This window comes from Saccostrea echinata, unplaced genomic scaffold (assembly GCF_033153115.1).
Source record: "Saccostrea echinata isolate AGI-Se365-2 ecotype Australia unplaced genomic scaffold, CSIRO_AGI_Sech_v1 ptg000025l, whole genome shotgun sequence".
Taxonomy (NCBI): domain Eukaryota; kingdom Metazoa; phylum Mollusca; class Bivalvia; order Ostreida; family Ostreidae; genus Saccostrea; species Saccostrea echinata.
In genome coordinates this window covers 8,132,256-8,145,061 of record NW_026889774.1, presented here as the reverse complement: position 1 = coordinate 8,145,061, position 12,806 = coordinate 8,132,256, and the positions used below count along the sequence as shown (strand labels likewise).

Here is a 12,806-nt window from a genome sequence, read left to right as displayed (position 1 = left end):
ACGTGTGAGAAAAACAATCAAGATTTGTAATTTTCCCGAAAGATGTCGCTGCAGTCAGCACGCAAGATATCAAATGAAATTTTTCAGGGGTCCCATGGCAACGAGTTGACACAGGTCCCCTGACGTTGTGAAGATGGTACTAAGCAAGAAAATAGAAAGAGTCAGACAATTTGAAGATGTTGAAATTGTAAATTCAACTCCTGTAAATTGACCCTTTCTTCTTTTTTTAATGCCCCCGTATCGAAGATTCGGGGGTATATAGTTTTTGCCCTGTCCGTCCGTCTGTCTGTCTGTCTGTTTGTCCGCAAAAACTTTAACCTTGCCCATAACTTTTGATTTGTTGGAGCTAAAGCTTTCATATTTCACATGTGTATTCCTTGTGACAAGACCTTCCTTTGAATACCAACAACTTTGACCCTTTGACCTTGACCTTGGAGTTTGACCTACATTTGGAAAACTTTAACCTTGGTCATAACTTTTGAGCGATTGGTTCTTCGGCTTTCATATTTCACCTGTGTATTTCATGGGAGAAGGCCTTTCCTAGAGCACCATTAATTTTGTCCATTTGACCTTGACCTTGATGTTTGACATACTTTTGTTACTAGGGCTTTCATATTTAACAGGTTTATTCTTTGAGACAAGACCTTACTTTGGGCACCAACATATTTGAATTGCATTTGATAAAGTTTAACCCTTTGCGATAAGTTGCCATACGGGGGCATCAGTGTTTCACAAACACATCTTGTTTTTTATTTCTTTTTCTTTATTCTTATTATAATTATTGTTATTATTATTTTTTTTTTTACAGAAAATGAGTTTCACGGTGCCAGTTTTGGTGGCAGCCATTGACTTTGGCACAACATTCTCAGGATACGCATTCTCATTTCGTCATGAATTTGATCAAGATCCATTGAAAATCAATGCCTGTAACTGGATAGCTGGGAATCAGGCCTTGGTTTCACATAAAACACCATCAGTGGTTCTATTAAAGCCGGACAAAACCTTCCATTCTTTTGGATACGACGCAGAAAACAAATACGCAACTCTAGCAGAAGACAATGAACATGAAGGATGGCTGTATTTCAAACGCTTCAAGATGACTCTGCATAGAAATAAAGTTGGTGTACAAGATACTTTTAAAATATGTGAAAATACCAAACATATGACACGCATCATTGAGAGATGCACTTTTATGTAAATTTCTTTTTATATTTTACAGAGTTTACGACGAACCACCATTATAAAAGATATAAACGGAAAGGAAATGCCTGCGATGACTGTATTTACGATGGCCATAAAGTACCTAAAAGAGCACCTGATGAAAACTTTGACAACACGTGTAGACACTTTCACTGAGGACCTCATTCGATGGGTGCTTACTGTTCCTGCCATTTGGGATGAAGGTGCAAAACAATTCATGATGGAGGCGGCAGTAGACGTTAGTATAGCATTCATATTGCCATGTCATATGTACGGTTTAATACACCGGTCGTTCTTTTAATGTGCGGTATCAATGTATCACATTTCCGTTCCATTTGCCTGATTGCTTTTTCATGCCCAGGTTATATCATAAACACTTAAACTTAACTACATTTTGTCGTTTTTGGGGAATGGTGTGTTGCAACCCCAAGATAGGTCGTGTGAACCCAACTTATAATTTTTTGCTTTACATCCAAATCTTGCACAGTGTAGAACCTAGAATCATTGAAACCTGTCATCTGGTTTATGTTAGGTGGAAAGTTTATGGCCCCCAAAAGTAAACGCATTTAATGTGTAAACCTAATTTCATCATATCATCTTCAGATCAAATCTTGCATAATAAAAAACCTACATATGTTTATGTTATTGTTTGAAGATAGGACACCGTTACCTTATTTTGTGGATATACATATTGTGCTCAGAAAATTAATGTATGTATTTTGTACAGTAGAACACAGGCCTAGAATAACCAAACTTTCTTATAGTTGGTGCATGGTGGGAGATGTGTTGCCAATAAAGTAGATTGTTATTACCTTTATCTGTTTGTTTGTTTACTGAGCAAAAGCTATTTTAAATTTTGAAACAGCAGCATACTTTGATGCAGTACATGAACATGTATATGTTATTAACTAACCTACTACATAAATTGTAATTAGGCATTTTGAACTGTTTCCTGATTCACTTTAATGTTTTTGCACATCATGAAACAGTGTCAAACAGTTTACCCGGTCACAGAATGAACTGTTGCATGGCTGAACTGATCCATCATGACGTCATAATTAATTTCCCGTATTTACAGCTATAATATTGAGTTATGAATAAATTAAAACATTTTCATGGTATTCAGTTTGAAATTATCATTTGAAAAGTAATCCCCAGTCCAATATAAATATATAATCAATAAAATATCACTTTAAAGAAGAGGCCAAGAACACCTTTTCTGAGGGTAATTTGGGAAAAATGTAGGCCACTTTCACTCACTATAAATCTCTGACTCAGAGTGTTATGTTGCTTACTAAACAATACATGTATACATCAATTTATTAGTGCATGATAAGATCATCCCCATTATTTTTTCAAATTTTACAACAATTTTTGTGAGAATTTTATTAATATTCATCTTGTTTACTTTGGTTTTAAGAAATAATACAAACTTTTGTCAATGTATTTTTAAATTCATTGATTATTATAACATTACTTTAAGAAATTATATAGTAGGTTAGATAATAAAACACGTATTTCATGACAATCGAACTGTTGTCCTTCGATAATGGGGAAGACCTGGAAATCTGTTGCCCTCGGCCTTCGACCTCGGGCAACCGTTTCCCAGGTCTTTCCTATTACCTCGGGACAACAGTTTGACTGCCCCCCTCGTAGTCATGAAATAAGTGTATAATATCACAAGCTCATTGCATTATCTATGGCTTTTAAGGCTTTGAGCATTGTGAATTAACTGCTTTTATTCATTTATAGGCTGGTATTGAAAGGAAACAGTTGATTTTAGCCTTGGAGCCAGAAGCGGCCTCCATTTACTGCAATCATGTTCCTATAGGAGTTATGTCAGTCAATAAAGGAAAGACTGAATCGTACAAGTTCAAACCAGGGACGCGGTATATGGTACTTGATTTGGGAGGTGAGAAACAAGTCTAAATAATACGTCAATATATGTTAGGACTAAACAGTGGAACCGATTTAATTTTTGATTCTACTGTAATTATATTAATGTAATAGCAGTATTATATACTATTATCGGTACATTGAATTAATCCTGGGCATGTCTTTTACGGAATTACTGTTTAGTGAAGCGGATTTATCGTTTTATACATTTATTTCAAACTTGTATAGGAGGAACTGCCGACATTACAGTTCATGAGGTACAGGGGAACCAGAACCTGCGCGAAGTCCACCATGCTACCGGCGGAGCGTGGGGTGGAACAAAAGTGGATGACGCCTTCTACCAATTTTTGGTCAAACTCTTTGGAAATGATGTTCTGACAACGTTAAAGAATGATAACATGGATGATTATATTTCACTTTTCCGCGATTTTGAGACTAAGAAACGTACAGTCAAACCAGACTTAGAAGACAAGGTGACCATAACACTCCCACTGCGTCTGCTCGAGATATTTAAGGAAGAAACAGGAGAAACTTTGGCAGAGACCCTTCCACAGACGAGATACGCTAAGAAAGTAATATTTAAGGCCGGAAAACTACGAGTACATCCAGAAATCTTCAAAGATTTTTTCCGAGATACTCTGCAAGGAATAATTCAACATATAACAGAGATTATGAGTTCGTTTGAAGATTCTGTGTCAAAAATTCTCCTTGTTGGTGGGTTTTCCGAATCGCCAATGGTTTTAAAAGCAATAAAAGAATTATTCCCTGACAAGAAGGTTATAGCACCAGCTGATCCAGGACTAGCAGTCTTAAAAGGGGCTGTATTGTTCGGTCATACGCCAAGCGTCATTTCTTCAAGAATCAGTCGCTATTCTATTGGATTTGAAGTTAATGTGCCCTTCATTGAAGGCTTACATCCAAAAGATTACAAAATTAAAAGACCAGCAGACGGAAAAACCATGTGTCAGCATATTTTTGAAGCATTAGTGCAGAAAGGAGAAGAGGTTCCCATTGGTCATAAAATCGAAAATACGTACACACCGAGTGAAGAAGATGCAGTGACGGGGATAGGAATTTACCAGTCAACTTCACAAAATCCCACATATACCACCGAGAAAAACTGTACTAAAATAGGCACCATAAAACTACGTCGACCAAATGGAGGATGGTCCGAGGATTCTTTGATCCATGCCGTAGTTGAGTTCGGGGGCACTCAGTTCGACGTTGCTTTGACAGATGATTGTCTTGATGAAACATACAGACACTCATACGATTTCCTTCGAAATTAATTTCAAAAATAGAATTGGTCAAATGCCTTGGTGATGAGATATAATTTTTTGAATATGACATAAATTGCTCAAAGATCCTAATTATATTTTATTCTCAGATGGCAAAGTCATTTTCAAATTTTCTTTATTTAATCGTTGTGCAAAAACAAATGCACGATTAATTTCTTTACCAATTCTTGGATAAGAAGTCCAAAATATCTTTCATTTCCCAAGCCTTTTTATGATTTTTGATATTTAAGGACATTGGCAAGGTTCCTGGTTATATCATATAGAATTTTTCGAGAACTCTTGAGTAGGCTAAGTTTAATTGTACTAAACAGGCTATATTCTGGATTGTTTAACCTACCAAGAAAACCTTCTTTTTTAGATTTTATCAAATCAGTGTTTTTGCAATTCTGAATGCATTTCCTATGTAAAATGTTGATAAAAGGGACCTACATAATTTTTCACCGTAATATTTCTCTAAACCCACTTATTTCATATACTAGTTTTTGTACTATATACATTATTGTATCTTCATTTTCTATTACTTCTAGATATTTTGGCTGAAAACTTATATATAGAGAGAAAACAAGGACATACCAGCACCGATCATTATTTTTGAGTTACTTCCCTTCATAGTTATAGCACCACGGTCAATAGACTCAAACTGGTTAAGATTGTTTCGATCATGTAATTGACTGAATTGATTGAAACACATTGTCATAAAATATTGGCATGGATTTATTTTAATTTTTATTCGTAGTTACTAAATGCTGTTTTCTTCATGCAACCTAGGAACTTATCTCAGTCGGTCTACCTTTCAGCATATGTCACATCTTTGCCTTTCCCAGCATACTAAGCATAAGTTCTATGGTAAATGACGACCTGTTGACTCTTTGTCTCCTGAATACAATGTGCAACAAAGCCATTAATATTTGATTCCTTGAAGGAAGTACATGTGGTTTTGTTTACCTCTGTAACATACGCTTTATTGGTTTTCACCGCTTAGATGTAGTATTCTTAATTATGGAGCAGAGGTGTGGGGATTTCATAAAGCTCCAGATGTAGAAAAAATACAAAGTCTCTTTTGTAAGAAGTTACTTCGTTTAAAAAAAAAGGGCCTGTAATAATCTTGTGTATTTCGAACTGGGAAGAATGCCTATGAGGGAATCTAGAAAATTGAAAATTATAAAATATTTTTTGAAACTAAAGGGGACACAAAATATTCTACTAAAATCATGCTTGGAAGAAAGATTAAGGAATAATGATATTTGGATCAGAGATATTCAAAATGAACTTAATAAACTGGGACTTGGCTATATATTTGATGCAGATTTCAATAATAATACTTACATGTTAGTAAAACAAAGATTCCTTGAGGTGAATAACCATACTATGATTTCTAATATTTGTAACAATGCCCGTAGCCCGCTATATCAACATTTGGTTGATAATTTTGGTATACAATATTACTTGCGTAAACCTATTAATTATATGTACAAAATACAAATTGCTAGAATTAGACTATCGCACATAGTCTAAGTGTTGAAACTGGTAGATATGTTGATGAAATTAGAAAAAACAGATTATGTAAAATGTGCTCTTTGAATGTTATCGAAGACGAATTTCATTTTATTTTACGATGTCCTTTTTATCATGACCTTAGATCTAAGTATTTGAAAAAAGTATTATTATAAGAGATCCAGTGTTTGGAAATTAATTCAACTTCTAAGTGTACAAAATATAAAGGAACTTTGTAACCTTGGAAAATATTTGTATCAAGCTTCCACTAGAAGAATGAAACATTTGTAAATTTTTAAGTATTTTATAATTACAGTTGCCTGTTAGAAAAGACATCCTACATAGTTTACTTGCTATTTATTGATTATGCTCACGTGCACTCTCATATTGTTATAGCGAGCGCAGCGAGCGGCGCGAAGCGCCGCTCGTCACTGCGAGCTCTTAAAGCAACGCCTGGGCGAAGAGAAAATTCGGACTTTGCAAATTGATCCAAACGATTTTTTTTCCGCAGTTACCTGTGGTCCCATAATGCTTTGCGAATTGCATCTCGCCGCAAACTACGTTCTCGCGGTACCCAGAAGTTCCAAAAAGAAATAAACTCACCTTGATTAAATGAATATATAAAAGATGAATAGTAGATTCAACGTTCTTTATTAAAATTAGCACTGTTCATACTTTGTTTCGGTAATACAACATTACATACGACGTCATCTGACGTCAGAGTCTTAGACGTACCAAATATCACGTGCGGTTTGAAGAGCCCGATCTAAATTAAAGCTGAAAGGTATCTGCGCTCGCCTTAACGGTCGCACCGTCAACATATTATTTAATTTATAATATTGTATATATGTTTAGTTATTAATATATGTAATCTGATGTGTCGTATGACGCAAAGAAATAAAGAACTTGAACTTGAACTAGAGAATTCTACACGGGAGATCACTCTCAATCACTATTTTATGAGTGAAAAAAAATATGTATTAAACCTTTTTTCTCCGGAAAGCCCTGACTTGTCAATGTCCTTAACCAGACGAGTCAGCTAGGTTGATTTCATTACCTGCATTTTATTTGGGCGGACTTAATTCATTTTTGCGGAATTTGAAATATTATATTTGGATGAAATATTTTGTAGGTAATAAATGAATACACAACTACATAAAGCACACAGAGTAAATTAAATGCCCCTTTATTACGAACGAAAACATATTAACCAATGAATAGCACGAATGAGAGTCAATTCTTAAGTGTGAATATCAAGGCGTTTGAACTATTACGTACTATGTTTAAAATCAAGTGCACCATCACGGTAGGAATTCATGAAAGTTGTGGGCTACATTTTTTTATCGATCAAAAGAGCCCAGTAATGTTTTAACTTTTTCATCACGAGTGTAATGTTACAAAATTGATGTTTATAGCTTTTAAGAATATCAAAGATATACACGCTATAACTTGCGTCAGCTAAAAATAAATTTGGAAATTTATTTATTGTGTTTACCAATTAAGTTACGAAAATACTGTAAATTACACAAATGAAAATGAACGCGTTATAAAGATAAAACTATGATTATTTATTTTCGGAAAGTAATGCCTCTATTTAATTAAATTAATGTCACATGACACATGGCACCGTCGCTACTTTTAGATTGATAAACAAAAATGGCGTCAAGAAAACGAGGTATACAAATAACTTTTGACATGGATGGCACATGTCTAATGCTTAAAGATACTTATCATTTGAAACAACATGTATTAACCATCTACTCTGTAATGACAGTTATTAACCATGTATTTATAATCGCAGTCAAAATGCAACGTACCTCGTCGTCTATTGTCATATCATTTATTGACACATATGATATCTTTTTATCAGAGTGTTGGCTTGATGTAAATACTGAAATTGATGACAGTCATTATTAATCATGACAATTATGACAATCATTATTAATGAAAGATTTTTCACAAATGTTTTCCTAGAATATCATGTTATGTAAAATAGGAAAATTTCTCTTGATAAAAATTTACAAGATTGAGAGCAGAAGTTAACTCACATTGATATAACGAGATTATCCTCACTATTACTATTACCAACTTTTTATTATGGTGCTTTTGTCTGCTTAATGACTAATTTATATCATGGAGCTTTTGTTTGCTTTGTGAACTAAGAATAAATATAGTATGTAAGATTCTTTACTATGATCCTGCTTTACTTAATGTACAAATGATAATGAAATGGTTATATACATGTATATATTGTACAAACTGATTTATGTATAAACCTATGAACTGTATGGTTCTTAGTATTAAACAATACAATACAATACCTCGTCATCTACGACGCTGTCATTCATTTAATTTTATGTCAATATCTGCAAAAATAAGTAATTTCTGGCTACATCCGGTTTGACTGGAGAAGGTCGAAAGAGACGATACTCGGTGAAAAATAAGGTCGGGCGTCCTCTGTGACATTAATAGTTCGATGCCATATCAATATCCGTAAAATAAGCAATTTTTGACTATTTCCGGTTTGGCCGGAAGTGATGTCATTCGACGATTTTTGATTGTCTCACTAGGTGTTACTTGTTATTTCAAACAACTTTGCTTGTATGTTATATCATAATTTCTCAATAGTTTTTGAGATATCGAAAAAAAGGCCCCTCTAGATCTCCAATTTTAAGGGCCAGCCACCTTTTTATGTTGCCAATCGAAAGAACTTTAATTTAGAACAATTTTTATTCTACATATCTTAACAAAATAATCATTGAAATATTATAGAGAACATCTAAGAAGTTTTGAAATTCTTCATATTCTTTTTTCGTCCGCGTGCAATCACTGCTGAAAATATAACGTTTCCATCTTGAGCCGTTTTTAAGAAAACGCGCGGAAAAACTAACCCTCAAAAGGTCACTAAATTGTGGTAATCTCAGAACCGGTGTAACGACGAAAAGTGACCCCCGTATAATATTGACCGGGGGTCATTTTTCTACGTAGTAAAATGACCCATTTTTTTGTAGAAATTATGGCCTGGGGGTCATTTTTCTCCGTGTAGGTTGTAGAAAAATGACCCCGTAGAATAATGACCCTGTGTCTTTTTTTTAATACAAAAAACTGGTTTTGGTAGGAATATTCTTGTTAGGCAAATACGCAGCCTAAAAGCTTTAAAGTTTAAATAACAAAAGATTATGCTTTACCTTACATGTACATCAATAATACAAGATGTTTTATCCCATTAAAGGAAAACAAATAACTAGGCTATTGTGATGTTCGATGACTATAAGAGCAAAAATACACGTGTTCTTAGATTTGTTTTATCATATTTTATAAGAAAAGTTTCCACAGTCGTCATTTAAAAAAAAAAAAAAAACAGGATTATTTACTTAGCTGGTGTCAGAAAGAGAAACTTATACATGAATAAAAAATGCATGGTTTCTGTGTATAATTGTAATGACCCTCTTTAAATTTTACTCTGAGTAAAAAAAAAAGAATGAGAATAAAGTCTCAAGCGTTTTTTTTCTTCAGCAGTTACAAGAAAGATTAATGTTTTCAAACCCTACCCAAATAAATTTGCGTGAAAAAAAAAATGGACAATTGTAAAGAAAATTAGATCTCATATATATATCTTTGATTTTTTTAGTAGAAAACTTCTCAAAAAAAAATATAAGGAAGATTAAATTTGTGTAAAAATAACAGACAGGACTAAATCAATATTCTCTGATATTCGATATCAGGGACACAAAAAATAATTAGCTTAAAATCTTTATCAATGTCTTTTGTCGTTTGCTAGTGTCAACAAAGCCTAAACAAAATGAGGCTTTTTACATTACAAAAATTGATTAATTTATGAAAGAGGTGTTTGGTATACTAAGAATTGACACAAGTTTATACACAGTAATACGCATTTCCCCTTTCTAGTTACATGTAATAATTTTTACCAACAGAAAAAAAAAACGAATGTTGCATTATGCAAAAGCTTCTCTGCCTAATTTATATATTATTTTTTTCCCTAAGTATGATTGGCAATATTAGTACAATTGAAGTTGCGTTTGCAAAGAAAACATACAACTGTGTCAAAAAATATTGTAATATATATTGTGTTTAAATCAAGTACATGATTCGTGTCAGCGTATCTATAGTGGTAAGTTTTGAGGGAGTGGGTAACGATTATGCTAGCCTATAGGAAAAAATCTGGCCACGTCTTTCCTATACACAAATTAGGCGATCTTGTTGTGTGATACGAGGTTTTAAAAATATGAGAGTTGTTAGAATAAAGTAAAGAAATATCTTTTTTTTTTCTTACATCAAAAATCCTACTTATAAGGAGTTACATAATGCATATGTGCATGATAATGTAGATTATACATGTATCTATATAATGATCAAGAAAGGGGAGTATATTGCCAGTATTTCTATCACAATCGGAGGGCACCTCTAACAAAAAAATTGCTCAGGAGCGTCGGCAAGTATTTCACATTGGGGAGGCGAACTGGATCGAAAAGGGGGGTCCTAACTAACTTTTTGTGACAAAAACTAAATAATTAAAATTTCTGCAAAAATCTTGACATTTTCCCCTTAAAGTCAATAGCTAAGAGGTATTTCCTGATTAAAAAAGAGAAATTAAATATGCAATAACAACAACAACAAATGCTTTATGTGTTTCAAAGGTGCTTGGACACAGATTTGAAGTTAATATTTTCTCAAGTTTTCGGTATAATATCATGACTTATATGTTGCTATAGCATTTCAAATGGAAATAAAATTAAAAAAAATTATTTTATCTGGAAATTATTGAAACTACAAATTTCGGGACGCGTTTGATTGATACATCCTAGCACTTTCATAAAGCAAACTTTATCCTTAATACTTAAGAAAAGTAAAAATTTTGTTGCGTATTAATGAAATATATTCAAACTATAATCCAGAAAATTCAGAGTAGAAATGTAAGAAAGCAAAACCAACTCACTAGTATTGTCAGTCCTTGCTCAGTGATGTGTGCAGAGTTTAACAAATTGAACACACCCGGTGAAACGTAAACATTAACAATAACAGAGATCGGCCAGAGATCGTGCCCTGTTTACAAAAACAGTTTACGTTTCACGGGTGTGTTCAATTTGTTAAACTCTGCACACATCACTGAGCACGGACTGACAATACTGGTGAGTTGGTTTTGCTTTCTCACATTTCTACATGTGAAATGCTTTAAAAACATGTAAGTCATGATATTATACCGAAAATTTGAGAAAATATTAACTTCAAATCTGTGTCCAAGCACCTTTAAGTTACATAATATTATACATAAAACAAAACTGGGTCATTTTTAAATAGCAAGGAGATAGTTTGTTTAAATTTGTTTTTTTTCCGAAACGGCATAGAAAGAATTTTGAAAGGTTTATGAAAAGGTAAAGATTAAATTAGATATAATTTTCTAGTATATAATATTTATTGTTACTTCCCGAAAGAATGCATAATTATGAAATTTAAAATAAACAGGGGGAATAATCCTCATAATACCTCCATTTTTGACATGCAAAAATACGTTGACATTGTAAAAAAAAAATCAACTGAACTTCTTTAACTAGTAATTTTACCCAGTATTTTAGTACATGTATTTTGCTTTAATTTAATAGCTTACAACTTCGATTCATCAAAGATTTCCTAACACTGATCGACCGATTGGTTAGACAAGAACAGGCCTGTTACATGTACATGTATATGCGGGGGAAGGTGTCAGAAGGGGGGGGGGGCTCCAATTTTCCTCCCACTTTCTCCACTTGTTTTCTGAGAAAAGTCTTTTTGCTTAAGTTTTGATATATAAAAATTCATTCATTTAGACGCTGCCCCCTCCCCCTTCTTTCACACTTTTTGTTGCTGTTAGGTCGAACTCGAGCAAATTCCAGCATTTGAAAAGAAAAAAAAGAGAACCCCCACACCGCCCCCAAAACATAGAATTTCCAAAAACGTTGCTAGCTGTGGGCCTGAAGAAGAATTTGTAGCAAACTTGCAAGTAGCGATGGGTACTATGCTTATTTTTTACACATGCCAGGTAAAGGTATATACGTACATCCCAATTTGCATCTTTGTAAACAAACAATATTAATAGCTTTCACACTTTGCCACTCCATTGACCACAGATTGCCGATATTCTTGGCGCTCCATTGACTACAGTTATCGTCATTACAAATTTTGTTATTCTGTATTTCTCATTTAAAATTCATTTTTCTTATTTATTTATTAATTAATTTATTATTTTATTTTATTTTTTTTTATTTTTTTTTTTTTTTTTTTTTGCAAAATTATTGGGGTGGCGACCGCCGCCCCTGCTGCCCCTTTGCCGACTCCCCTGTTGCTGTAGTATAAAAATATAGTTAACTCTAGTTTACTATTATTAACTTTATTAAATACTTTGATATTTTGATTAACTTTGAAACTTAGTTTGGAACTTTTATGAGATTTCAAAGCTGAAACTTTCTTAAAATTGATATCAGTAATGTAAAATTTTGGGATGATATGTTAATATACAATATACTTATTTTAAACATTAATATCGCTGTTTACGTAAAAAAAATATCACATGGAATGCTTTTATTTATCAATTTTAGACCTCTCCAGAAAAAATCAGATTTAAAAAAAATCGGAGAGGGCTACATTATTGCAGCTGGGTGGGCGTTGGCACGATAAAGAACCCTCACTGCTCAATGGCCCTGAGTGCCGAGTAAAGAATTTGAAGCCCTTCAGCGGTACGTGGTAACGTCTCATATGAGTGAAACAAGAGGCCCAAGGACCTTAATCTGAGTATAATTCAACATTGATTGTAAAGGTCTAATCCACAGAAGAATGAACTAAAACAAAAATAAACTAACAGATGATCAAGGATATGTTCCCCAAAAGCAAGAAAAATCAGATGATCAGGGAGCAACAAAATAA

The 12,806-nt window shown here is 33.5% G+C and overlaps 1 protein-coding gene across 1 annotated transcript in view; it reads left to right on the top strand.

Moving 5' to 3' along the window:
• The window catches only part of LOC133191938 (heat shock 70 kDa protein 12A-like), a 206,647-nt gene extending 202,216 nt beyond the window's left edge, over nt 1-4,431 (top strand). Inside the window, exons 6-9 of the mRNA XM_061327708.1 lie at nt 809-1,117; nt 1,220-1,438; nt 2,953-3,112; nt 3,325-4,431. Coding sequence (XP_061183692.1) covers nt 809-1,117; nt 1,220-1,438; nt 2,953-3,112; nt 3,325-4,385 — 1,749 coding nt within the window. The 3' untranslated portion in view covers nt 4,386-4,431. The remainder of the gene's footprint in view (nt 1-808; nt 1,118-1,219; nt 1,439-2,952; nt 3,113-3,324) is intronic.
• The last annotated feature ends 8,375 nt before the right edge of the window (nt 4,432-12,806 follow it).